Source organism: Centruroides vittatus, unplaced genomic scaffold, assembly GCF_030686945.1.
Source record: "Centruroides vittatus isolate TY-2023 unplaced genomic scaffold, ASM3068694v2 contig_341, whole genome shotgun sequence".
Taxonomy (NCBI): domain Eukaryota; kingdom Metazoa; phylum Arthropoda; class Arachnida; order Scorpiones; family Buthidae; genus Centruroides; species Centruroides vittatus.
Window position 1 is genome coordinate 2,773,596 of NW_027122166.1, and position 13,721 is coordinate 2,787,316.

At 29.6% G+C, this 13,721-nt stretch overlaps 1 protein-coding gene across 2 annotated transcripts in view; it reads left to right on the plus strand.

Annotated features, from left to right (window-relative positions):
- Positions 1-13,721, plus strand: part of LOC136974087 (unconventional myosin-IXb-like) — a 99,663-nt gene that overhangs the window by 84,398 nt on the left and 1,544 nt on the right. For both annotated transcript variants that reach the window (XM_067268878.1, XM_067268879.1), the window contains exons 25-41: positions 788-845; positions 923-967; positions 1,072-1,276; positions 1,349-1,525; positions 1,603-1,835; positions 2,124-2,243; positions 2,328-2,510; positions 2,583-2,618; positions 8,265-8,370; positions 8,469-8,542; positions 8,617-8,794; positions 12,607-12,735; positions 12,810-12,915; positions 12,987-13,118; positions 13,188-13,311; positions 13,399-13,496; positions 13,567-13,721. In XM_067268878.1, coding sequence (XP_067124979.1) covers positions 788-845; positions 923-967; positions 1,072-1,276; positions 1,349-1,525; positions 1,603-1,835; positions 2,124-2,243; positions 2,328-2,510; positions 2,583-2,618; positions 8,265-8,370; positions 8,469-8,542; positions 8,617-8,794; positions 12,607-12,735; positions 12,810-12,915; positions 12,987-13,118; positions 13,188-13,311; positions 13,399-13,496; positions 13,567-13,721 — 2,159 coding nt within the window. The remainder of the gene's footprint in view (positions 1-787; positions 846-922; positions 968-1,071; positions 1,277-1,348; positions 1,526-1,602; positions 1,836-2,123; positions 2,244-2,327; positions 2,511-2,582; positions 2,619-8,264; positions 8,371-8,468; positions 8,543-8,616; positions 8,795-12,606; positions 12,736-12,809; positions 12,916-12,986; positions 13,119-13,187; positions 13,312-13,398; positions 13,497-13,566) is intronic.

The window sequence follows — 13,721 nt, forward strand, 5'->3', positions numbered from 1 at the left end:
ATTCTACAGACCAATTAATTTTTGTGAAATTTAAATAAGAATAGAAAAATGTAGGTAGTTTAGAAATATGTGGAGACAATCTATTAGTTATTGAGATTAAACTGGAAATAACTGGGTTTCAGATAAGCCCAAATACAAACCAAGTTTAATATATAAATTCTAATTCTTTTGATTTTCTGTTTTGCAGTAACTAAAAAAAGCCATACAAGCATATACACCAAGTCTTTACTAAATGTTACTTCATTATAATTTTGTTGAGGGAAGATAAAAGTACATTTGTATTCAATTACAATAATAGTTGTTAAATTTTACTGTTTACAGAGAACATTAATTCTATGAGATTTTACTATTAGCTATTGGTTTAGTTATGTTTTTGCTTAACATTGCAATTTCCAAGAACTCATTGACAATGTTAAGTGTTAACTTGTGATACATTTTATTAGTAATTATTTGTTATAATTTTACCTTTCCTGTAAGTATTAGGGACATTTTTTCAAAACATATAGGAACCAATGCATATTGTTAGATGATATATAAAATTTTCATACAAATGCAGTATTTAAAATAAGGTATCAATTAATTATTTAAACTAGCTTAGACTGATGTATCAGTTAGTACAAAACAGATGAATAATAATTTAATTATTTCAACTATTGTTTTTGCTAGTAAAACAATTTGTATTTTTATATATATGTTCTTGATATCTATTGAAAAATGATATCAATATTTTAAATGTATTAGATAAATTTTAATAAATTTATTGTTTAAGGAATGTTTTGTTTTCCAGTTTACATAGGCATTGTGTTGCTGCATCTGTAATAAATATTGATAAGCCATTTAGAAAGGTATAATTTTATTTATGAAAATTCATTGAATTAATGTTTGTCATCATATTGACAAATTTTTATTTTATTTACTTTAGGAATTATCGTATAAGGACAAGTCCAATCAGTTAAATAACAGAGTAGTAAGTATAATTAAAGTAAATACGAAAGATGTAAAAAAGTCTTTCTTACAGATTTGCTTTATAAAAGTGTTTTTAAATTTAAAATGTGTATTAAATTTTTGCAGCAAAATATGACATTAAATTTAAACTCAGAAAACAAAAGGCACAATGAACTTGAACATAAAGATTCTGAAACTTACATGCAAACAAAAGGACCTTTACATAAAGCAAGGAAACATTTGAAAACATTTATTGGAAGAAACAAGAAAACAGCTTCTCTTGATGAAAGTGAAGATTCTGGACCAGAAGATTTAAATTTATATGATGATGGTTGGTTGCACTTCTTGTGTAATGAATATATTGATAAATTTTATTTGAATATTAATTTAAAGAAACTTTTAGGAAATACTGAAAATCTAACAAATGTTTCAACATTACCATCAAAAAAACAGTTACATCGTACTGATAACAGATTTAGGCATCGTATGAAAACTGTTACTTCCTTCCACAAAGGTGAAATTTGCACAGGATGTGAAAAAAGTATGACTTTACTTTTTTCTCATGGTTATAAATGTACAAGTAAGTATACAAAATTACTAATATTTTAGTATTAAATTGTTTTGTTTAATTTTCCACTATTAAATTTTCATATTCAGGATGTAAGCATTTATTCCATTCAAAATGTATTTCACAATCAAGTCGTGTTTCTTGTGACAATGTTAATCGAGTAAGACGCACACCTAGCAAATTAAACAAAAATAATAAAACGGAACAATTGCCAATAACTTCTTGGAATGTAACTCGCACATCAGAATTTCGTGATCCAAGGGATATTATTGTTACAGATGTATCAGAATTGCAAAATATGGATGATTTCATCTTTAAAAAGGTTTAATTATTTATTTTCTATTTATTATTTTTATGCAGTAATAATGATAATGTAATAATAGTGTATATAAGATGGTGCAAATTAATGTAAAATACTGATTTAATAAAAATAAACAAACTGACATATGACTTGTAAATACTTGTTACAAATTTGAGGGATATAGTGTAATATTATACTTGAACTAAATTTTGAGATTCATAACAAATTCAAGCTGAAACATATTAATATAAAATTTTATATAGATTATAATTTGTTAAAATAACATAAATCTGTAATTTTCTTTTCTAGTTGTGTCAAATGAGTGGAAATAATGAACAGAAAGATTGTCTAGTTGATGTTGTTTTTAAAAGATCTTTAAGAGAATTTAAGTTCAATCTTATAAGTACATATTCTGTAGCTGCAGCACAAGTAAGATATTTATTGATTATAAAATTTGTATTCTTGTGTATATTTATAATAATGAAATGATTAATTTCTATTTGACACATCAAGGATGGCCGTTTATGTATTTGCTATAAAGATCTAATAGATAATTTTGAGCAAGTTATGCAAAGTGTTTGTCAACAAGAAAACACTAGTCAAACATTCCCTGTAATTATGGGTGTAAATGCATTCCGTGGCTTTCTGGATGAATTTAGAAATTTATATAGGAATGAAGAAAAAATTAAATCTAAAGTAAATATTACATTAAATAATATCCATGTAGATACTTTTTATCAAAACTAAATTATTTTATTTCATTTAAAGGGGAAGAAGAGAAAACGAAAGAAAATGGAATTATCAGTGAGTATAAGTATATTTCTTCAAATAATTGTAATTTAGTAGTATAGTACTTACTTGATATTGAAAAATTAAATTAGTAAACGTGATTCTAATTTTATATGTTACTTACATACAGTAAAACTTCTCTAACTCGATGCTCTAAGGGGTAAGAAAAAACTTTGAGTAACAGACATTTCAAGTTGGAGAACAATAGAGTTTAAAATGCCAATTCTAAATAGATTTGTATTTTTACCTCTTGCATTATATAAAAAATTTTTGATTGTGGTTTTTTTTGTCTTAAACAGCCTGTGTAACATCTTTCAACAAAATGTTAAATGTAACTAATGGAATTAAACAGTTTTGCAGGTACAGTGATACCTTGGTTTTCGTCGATAATCCGTTCGAAAACAATTGGCAAAATCCAAAACTGACTAAAACCGAGGCAATTATTTCCATATGAATCGATGTAAATCCAATTAATTTGTTTTAGACACTCCAAAATACATACCAAAAACACATTCTATAGAGAATTAATATAATGTTAAATACTGAAAGCAATAAGAAATTAACATAAAAGACTAATTAGCATAAAGGTAAAAGCAATAAGATTAAAGATGAGATAATTAGCATTAAGATGAGAGCAATGGAATTGTTCAGCTAGACATGCACGGTAATATCTCGTCTTGTAGAAGCTAGTTGGACATGAGCTTCTAGCCTATATCGCCCTGTGGTAAAGTCTGACGTAATTGTCATGTAATGGTAGTTGTATGCATTTATGATGGTTGTATCATGGGAAATAATGCCTTCCGGGAGGTCTGTTTAAGGGTAACTGGCCCCTATTCGGGCGTTACAGATGTGGAGAAAACCTGGAAAAGTTCACATGGCCAGCTCACCATGGTGAAGTGCGAACCCACAACCGAACTCCCAGTGTTCAGGGAATGGAACCATTGGCCAATGGTGGGCCATCCTGGGGTAATGTTCACACAATGAAAAACAATGCCACACCGAGCTGGAAAACGCATAGGTTGTTCTTTGTTTTTACAAAATTAGCAGAGGTCACTTGAGCACGCCCATGAAATCCAAGGCAATCAACAAAAACGAAGACAAATTTTTCGAAAAAAAATCAACGAAAACCGAGGTTTTACTGTACATCTTGTTAAGATAAAGCTTGAGGTGGTCCTCTTGCTCTTTTTGAACTAGAGTATTGTCTGAAAATTGGTATTGGAGATTAAACACAACTGTCTGAAAATTTCAAGGAAATCCAATAATTAGGATCAGTTTGGATTGAATAAATATTAAAATTCAAATCAGGAAGTTGAAAATAACATAAATTAGAGTTGGAACCATGAAAAACTTTGATTTGAATTTTTTCAAGTTAGAGAAGTTAAATCCCTATGCTATTTCATTGAGACCTACTAACTACAGTAAGACCCCGTTTAATGCGGGGGATGCGTTCCTAGATGACAAAGTGCTAAATGAAACAGTGTTAAATGAGGCCATTTTAGCATACAGTAAGTAGGGAAAGGGGAACATGAGACCAAAAACAAACAAATTTTACTTCAATTTTAAGTTGTTATATTAATTTTCATAATAATATATGTTAAATAACACAAACATATGCACACAGAAATGTAAAGTTCATTTCTTGTGATGAAGGTACTGACTTTTCTGAAATTCTTGTTTTTTGCAATAAAATTGCACAGTTTCATTTGTCACTTTTTTCTTTTCTTAAGTAAATGACAGTAGCAGGAGATCGCATCCAAAATGCCTCGTCTTGTTTTTGCACTCCTTTCAAAATTTGAATCATTTACTACAATTTGATCAACAATTTCAGTTATCATTACCAAACTTTTACTGATGAAATCTGTAGAGATATTTTTTGGGTTCTTCATTTTCAGAATCTCTGTTCTCCAGTTCTACGTGAATTCCTTGTTGTGCTAGTTCTTGAAGGTCGTCATTGGTAAGGCTTTCACCAGAAACCTGCAGTACTCTCCTCAGTATTTTCCTCCTCATATACATTTCCTAGTCCTGCTGTATCGATTAGGTTGAAAATTTGGTAAACCTAACAATACAGTGATAGGCTTGTCTTGTTGAGAATTCTTGGATACCTTCAGCCATAACTTCTTCAATACTTAATTCACACACTTATAAGTTAATTCTTGCCAATCGAAGTTGACATTGCCTATTGCATCCATGATGTTACATTTTTTTCAAAATTGCACAAAACAAACATAGATTTAAGGAAAGTACAGCACTACGATGAATTGCCACCTATTGCTGATTGGTTAGTGTTCGTAAATAATCGTATTATATACAAATTAATAAAATGCCGTGATAATTTAAATCGGTGTAAATTTTGAGCTCTGTTTCGTTACCATTATGGTCTTCAGCTTCCTTGAACATCACATCATTATCTGCTCTGTTCAAGTTGTTGTTGTTGATAAGAAGTTATTTCTTAAAGCCTTTTTCGACTCTGTCTTCACCAATAATTTTTCATAATTGTACTGTTGTTCTAACTTTTACAAGAATATGTGGAATTGTTATTATTTTTCCTTGTTCTATTATATATAACAGAGGGAAAGTGTGCCAAAAAATGATCCCCAGATTTTTACATTTTTGGACTTAAGACCTTTGAAATGTTGAGAAATGAAAAAAAATTCAGGGGGGGGTTTTTCTGTATGTATGGGTGTTTGGATGTGTATATGCATAACATGATTTTGTTCACCCTGTTTGAAGCTTAATGACTCCTGTGTCTTTGGTTGAAAATCTCTGAAATTTTGCAGGGAGGTTTGTGTGTTAGGGGATTGAGGGTATTAAATTTTCGTAATTAAATGTTGAAGGAGGGGGATCATGTGTTGTATCTCGAGTAGGATTGGACCTAATGATGGTTTTACTCATTATTAGCATTTGCAATTTTTTATAAAACCCATCCCTACCTGAAAATTAAGCTTTTTTTCCATTTTATAATAATTAAAAATACAGTGGAACCTTGCTTAATGAGAACCTCGCACAACGAGTATTTTGCATAATGAGCAAAACAAATTGTAAAAATTTGCCTCGCTTAATGAGCGATATTTTGCATAATGAGTGAAGAGGAGAGGGGAAGTCCCAAATTGTGCGCATGCAGCATGCTCCATCAGTCTGCATTTAGCACTCGTTCCGCTAGCATCTTAGTGTTGCTTGTGATCACATATTTTTCCAAACTTGTGTTCACACATATTACTTATAAACATCAACAACCATAGCCCGTTATATAATAAACACGCCAAACGATATGCCAAATTCTTGGGTCATTAAATTTAATGACCGATTCCAAATTAAATTTTAGAAATGTCTGAATTAAAAATTAACTATTTATAATTATCAAATTTAATACGAGATGGAAACATAACTGCCTACCTCTAGTAAAATTAATTAATTTCTAATATTTAATTATAGCATTTACATAACCCAAGAATTTGGCATATCATTTGGAGTGTTTATCAAACCTATTAGCTGTGATTTTTTTTTTTTTTTTTTTGAATAAATGCTATACATAAAACATTTGAGCATTTTTTGGCATGGCGTGCATTATTGTATTTTTATACAAATTTCTAGGGAAAAGATTGTTTCGCTTAACAAGTGTTTCACATTACGAGTAAGACTGGAATGAATTATGCTCATTAAGTGAGGTTCCACTGTATAAAAATTTTTTAATAATAAGACATAATAACAGATAGTACCATACATACAGTTTTAAATGTTGCCAAGAAAGTTAAGCAACTCATTGCTAGATTTTTTTTTATCTGTCAATTATGAAAATTAGTTGTGTTCACCTAAGTTTTTATTTTCAGAATTATTTCAGAAATAAAATTTTTTTGAATTTGTATTTGCAAATATCTGTGAGTCCATTAACATAAATGAATTTTTAATTTTCTTTGTATATTACATTTTTGCAAATTGCATTTAAATTGTACCTAGTTAATCAGAAAATTATATGCAAAGGGTTTATTCCTTAGAAAGAAATATATGCATTGGATGTCTACATAATAAATGAAAATTTGTAACCTTCATTTAGCTTCTTATTTGGTATAATTATAAGTTACAAATTGTCTTAATATTTTAGGGCAATTTGTAACTTATTGCTTATTTTTGTTAATATGAATAAAAAAGAAATTAAATAGTTAGAGTTAAATTGAAATAACTGTCCTAAGCACCAAATACTAGGCTCCCCAGCACATATACCATGCAGAGAGAAATAGTCTTTCTTGCATATTTCACATGTATTCTGAAAATTTTCAGAATACATGCACTGGCAGCTATTACAAACAAAAGCATAGAATGGAATAAATGTTGAATGTGTGCCTGTGGTGTGTCAATTTATGCTTTTTCAGCACATTGCCAAAGTTCACCTGCTGCAGCTACAGATTGTGGCATGCCAGTCATGCCACACACAATCAATAGGCAACAGATCCAGTGACTACATAGGCCAAGGAACAAGTGGAACATAGTGGCAATCAAGGAATTGTTGGATAATGCAATCATGTGTGATACATTGTCCTATTGGTAAGTGGCCCTGGCTGGTCCTGAAGATAAGAAACAATAACAAACTTCCAGATCTCAAAGATATAGCAATGGGTATTCATTGGGTACTTGAAATGCTTAGGTGTGAATGTGACTGGAATTCAATGGCATCCCATACAATAATGCCAGGTGCTGGACTGATACAGTAATAATTCTTAAGCTATGGTTTGTGATTTGACAGTATGATCTGCAATAGCTGAGTATATAAGACATCTGTCCTCTCATTCAGTTGTGTGATGTATCTGTTGGGATTCTTCATGTCAGTTTGTCTCTTCTCAACCCACTGATTCCATATTCACATCACTGACCACATCTCTTCTGACATGAGCACCAATTTTGCATAAGGATAATTCAGTCCCAATATGCCACAATTCTCCTGTCAAAATTTGAAACCAAAGAATCTAATCATTATTTAATATTAATTTTCTGTAAAAATGAGTTTTTCTGAAATGTTGGATAACGCAATCATGTGTTATTTTGCTGTATCATGTGCAATGCTGTATTATTTTGGCATGATTATGCTGTGTTTTTCTGTGCATTTATTTTAGGTTTGATATGAATACATGATTTAATTTCAATGATATGCTAGTTTTACAAATTTTTATAAATCTTTTTACAAAAAATAGAAAAAATGTAAATTTAATGACTATGATATGATCCATTATTAAAATTATCAAATGTCTTGATAAATTTATTGTACAGTATTATTTATTATTAATTATAAAGTTTTTAAATTATATTTTAAAATTTACCTTTCTACAGTTCATAGATGATTAAAACAATGAATATATTACTATATTATTTTCTAATGTCTTTTAGTTAACATAAAGGTGACTCAAATTATATTGTTTATTAGCTGATTTATCCAAAATCTGTTATTCTGCTAGCTGTTTATCTGTCTGCAGAAAGCATTGTTATAATTAAATTTATAGGTTATCGGATATTTATTCTGAACTTTACTGTAAATGAAATTCATAGTGATAATTAATTATCAGATTTATTTATTTATAAAAAAAAAATGAGGCCATATATAATGAAATATTATTATTATTATATATAGAAGGAATTGCTATTAAATATAAAATTTTTATTGTCTGTCTTCAGGAATATATGGGTCATAAATTCATGGCTGTTGTTATAAACATTCCTACTGCTTGCGAAATATGTTCTTCTTTTATGTGGTTAATGGAGAAGGGATTAGTCTGTCAAGGTAAATAATAATAATGATTACATAGAAAATTCAATAATTTCATAAAAATATTAAAATTTTGATAAAATTATTAAATACATTGACATTTTTTTATCCAGGATGTAAACTGACCTGCCATAAGAAGTGTTACACTAAAGTTAATGTATATTGTAAGAATTGCCTCAGCCAACATGTAAGAAATTTTTGATAATTATCTAAGAAAATTAAATAAGTAGAACAAAATAAAAGAGTTTTAATTTTAATTAGGAGAAGCGTGTTTTTGGTGCTCCATTAGAATATCTAGTATCATCTGAGATTAGAATTCCTATTGTTGTTGAACGATTAATAACAGTAATAGAATTAAAAGGATTGTATACAGAAGGTATCTACAGGAAGTCTGGAATTGCTTCCAAAGTACGAAAATTAAAAGATCTAATGGAAGAAGGTATGTAAAATGTAGAGAATATTTAATTTAAAATTCAATAGCATTTTTAAACTAATTTTTTTAATATTTGGAATTTTATTTTTATGCTGTAGGATAAACAAATAATTAATCATAGATTTAAATGAAATGTGATGAAAATACATTTATTGTTTGTACATTATTAATTTATATATTCTTCTATAACTACTATCTAGAATTTGGCATTCCAACTTGTTTTTAATTTATATAATGATAAATATATAATAGTAAAATTTGATACTTTTGGCTTTTGTTTTTAGGCATAGATATGTTTGTATCTTGTAAAATTTTTGAAATATTAGTAATACACAGGTTGTTTAAAAAGAAAATGAACGTTTGCTCTAGAAATATAACTAGATGGTGCAACTAGTATTGACAATCAAATTCAAAATTTTGAACATTATATTATGTTCAAAATTTTGGTGTGCTCATCTGAAGTTATCAGACAAGCACACCAAAAAAACTTCATTTTCAAAAATCATGGGTCAAGACCATGCTTATATTTTTATGATTCTAAGGGTATTGTGCACAAAGAATTTGTCCCAAATGTCCAGAATGTTATCAGAGAATATTATTTGGGTATTTTGGAACATCTTTGAAACCAAATTTTATGCATACAGCCCCAGAGTATCATGCTCAAGGAAGCTGGACACTGCTCATTGTCAATCAGCAGTGTCCAGCATCGCACAAGAGCATCCCTGTTCATCAATTTTGGCTTGAAACGGTATTTTAACCCTAGATCATCTTCCCTATTCTTTTGATCTGGTTCTCTGTGACTATTTTCTGTTCTCAAAACTTAAAATTCAAATGAAAGGGACTTGTTAAAAGGACATTCCCAAGATTAACCACAGTACTGAATCAGGTGCCAAATCAGCAGCTGAAAAAGTCCTTTGAAATCCTCATTACTCAATTTGAATGTTGTATTGCTGCAGAAGAATCTTACTTCAAATAAATAAACATATTTATAAAAATATTTGTTTTTCTTTAGAGAACAAAAGTTTGATTTCTTTTTAGACAGCCTGTGTATATTTTAAATATGCATTTATTTTATCTGATTTTAAGTATTTCATAATCAAAATGTTGTTGACCATTGTTGTAACTTGTTGGCTATTTAGATTAAAAATATCAGTCTTTTTGGAATTTTAGTTGATACAATAAATGCAATGTTTTACTTCAGTAACTGTTGTAATGAAAATTTACAATGAAGAATTATGGTTTTTAGTACCATTTTATCAATCTTTCAACAATTTTTTTTTTCCTTGAGTAGGTGTAGTCTGTAGTCTGTGTTATTAACTATTGAATACAGACATATTTTGAAAATAGTGATTCTTTTACTGCAAATAGATGTTAGATTTTTATTAATAACAACTTTACCAAATTTTTCCTAATAAAATAAATTATAAACATGTATCAAATCTTCTTTCATGTGAACTTTATACATAAATTGACAATTTTATTAATAATTTTTATCTAGATGAATTTTAAATTTAAAAATAAAATAAAATACTAGCTACTGGTTGGTTAAATTGGTTTTTTATACAGTGTGATTCAAAATGAATAGGACAAAAACAATGTACTGTACACCTGTGACTGCTATAATGAATTTTTGTTAATACGAATTTTTCTGGGAAAATACACTATCCAAGTTTCTAGAGATGTTCAATGTGGGTCTCTCCTGTTACACAGCAAACATCTATGCAGTAATTCAATTCCTATCACACTCATGACAGAATATCCTATGTTATTGAGCCCAACATGCCACTCTTTCAACTGCTGTAAGTCCTGAGGAAGTGGAGCATGAACACTTTGTCCTTCACAAACCCCCCAGAGGAAAAAATCACAGGGTGTTAGATCTGGTTATCTGGGCAGCCAAAAAAGGAATGGCACATCATTTGTCCCACCATGGCCAATCCAGTGATGGGGTAGATTCTTGTTGATGTAATCACGTGTCTTTATGCCAATGTGGTGGAGCATCGTCTTTCTGCAGAATGAAATCGGAAACCGCTTTGTTTAACTGAGGCAACAACCATTCAGAGATCATGTCTCGGTAGATGAAACCTGTAATTGTTTTTTCCACAAAGAAAAAGGCCCAAACACACAGCTGTTGGTTATGGTGCAGAAAACGTTTACCTTTGGAGAATCCCGTTTGTGTGACAGTGTCAAATGCTGATTATCCAAGCCCCAAAAACGTAAATTATGGCAGTTAACTTTGCCACATAAGTGAAAGGTGGCTTCATCTGTAAACATCAGTCTGTTGGCGAAACCATCAACTTCTGGCTTTGCTTGCAAATCCACACAGAACGCTCTACACAACAGTTTGTCGGTTCCTTTTAAAGCCTTTATCATCTGAAATTTTAATGGCTTGAATTGTAGATGCTTGCGTAACATGCATCACACTGTTGTTTGGGGCACATTCAGTTCTGCACTGACATGATGTATAGATTTTGTTGGATTTCGTGAAAACATTTCACAAATCTTTTCCACCATTTCATTTTTGACTGGTGTTCGTTCCATGCTTTTCCCTTGCATAAGCAACCTGTCTCCTCAAACTGCTTCACCCACCTTATGATGTTATGACAATGAAGTGGTTCTTTACCAAATTTGGTCCAAAAATGTCTCATAACAACAATAGGTGATGAAGTTTTTGCATATTCCAACACATGATAAGCTTTCTCTTGTGGGGAAGTTGCCATTTGGAATAACAGCATCTCTTGTGGCAATTTCATACATAGAAGAATTTTTGTTGTTGCAAGATAAAACTTCTATACCTATACTTTTCTGCTATACAGTTTAACCTGATTATAACATCATTTGATGTAATGACAACCCTAATATAACGTCAAATTTTTATCGGTCCCACGATTTTACTATACTAGATAACGTTAAAAAACCTACTTGTAACGACATAAAACCCTGTTTTAACATCATATTTGAAGCACTCCCAAATTTACAAAATTAGATTACAAATTTTATTTAACAAAAGAATACTACGTGTTCAGTCCCAGGGTCAGAGTTCACTTCCCTAGAATGGCTGTGGGTGGTGCTCTTTCCACTTGACTTTGGTGGGGTGAAATTCACCATTTTTAAACGACGTGGCAATCTGTTATTACGTACTCATTTTTAAATTACTTTATGCTAAATTTTTAAATATTGTATTATTTTTAATATAACATATTATATCAAATAGTTTATAAAGAAATGATTGAATTATTTTTAATTGGCATACATTAATTTAACCTTTTGTTGCCTTTTGATTCAACATTATTCTCAAAACTGAAAGTTCCGCCATTATTGAAACTTAAGACAAATAGAAATTTCTTATAGAATGTAATTTTTGAAATTTTTAATTACATCGATGTAAATAAAGTTTATTTAAACATGTAGTTTGCATTTTTGTACATACTATAAAAATTATTACTATTATTAATACAGTATACTGTATTACCATTAAGAAATAATTTTACAGTAATACATACAATGTAAAATTAGAATAGAGTTTATAATAGATTCTTAAACATACTTGGTACGTTTTATCAGACTGAAATTATGACCCTGCAGATAATGACACTCGGTTATAACACCAAAAAATTGCCCGTTCCATGGATGACGTTATAAATGGGTTAAACTGTATTTGCATTTACTAAATAAATCCATTACATAAATTGTACGCTGCTTGTCTTTTTGTCTCATTTTGAATCACCCTGTATATGAAATAATTTTATTTCTGATTCTATATACAGTATATTAAAACAAAGATGTATAATTTACAATAGTTATTACTACTATTTTTTCAGATCCCTCTTCTGTTGATTTAGATTCCTTTCCTGTTCATGTGCTGACCACAGTTTTGAAATCCTTTTTCAGAGAAATGCCAGAACCATTAATGACTTATGAACTCTATGATGATTTTATTAGAGCATGTGGTATGATAAACATTAATATATTTTCATGTAATTGATAGTTTTAAATTCATGTCTGCATAATTTTTTATTTTAAGAACTCTCTGATTTCATGGAACGAATTCAAACAATATACATCCATCTTCATAAGCTTCCTGCAGCAAATTTTGATGTATTAGAGAGGCTTGTCTTCCATTTAGCCAGGTATACTGCTTATAAATATAATAATGCTTCAATTTTGATTTTAAAGTAATTTGGATGTTATATTATTTTAGAGTGGCACAACAAGAAGAATATAATCGCATGTCAATAAATGCACTAGCCATAATATTTGCACCTTGTATTTTGAGGACTAATAAGAAGTTACGGGTACAAGACACATTGGAAGATGTTGGGAAACAAACTTTGTAAGATTTAAATATTTTTACATTAAATTAATTATTTAGATATTTACATAAATGTGGTGTTTCCTATAGGTGTATAGAAACTATTTTAAAGAAACAACTTCATCAAGTACGAACAACACTGGCAGATATTGATACATTAGATGCAGCTTGTCACACAGCAACATCAAGATTAAGTTCACTTCGATCATCAAAGGTGCTTACACATATATCTTTTAATTTAGATATAAATTCTCCTTGGCTGTAATTTAAAGTTTTCTAAGTTTATAAATGTGGCTTTTAGATTTTCCTGCTTCAAGAAAATGACAATAAAGCATCTAATGTAGAAAATTTTGAGGAAGAAATATTGACGCAGCATATTGAAAATATGCAGAATGAAAAGTAAATAATTTCTGAAATTAAAATTATGTCCATTAAAATATTTTTCTAATTTTTATTTTTTGAATTACAGAGTTCTTTTAACCACTGTTTTACCTTCACTGTGGCATACTCAAGAAGGTTCAGATGATGATCTTCTAAGCACAGATATGGATAGCAATACTGGTAGTGTTGATGATATATGCAGTAATCAATATTCTGACACACTCTCTTCGGGTGATCCACCAG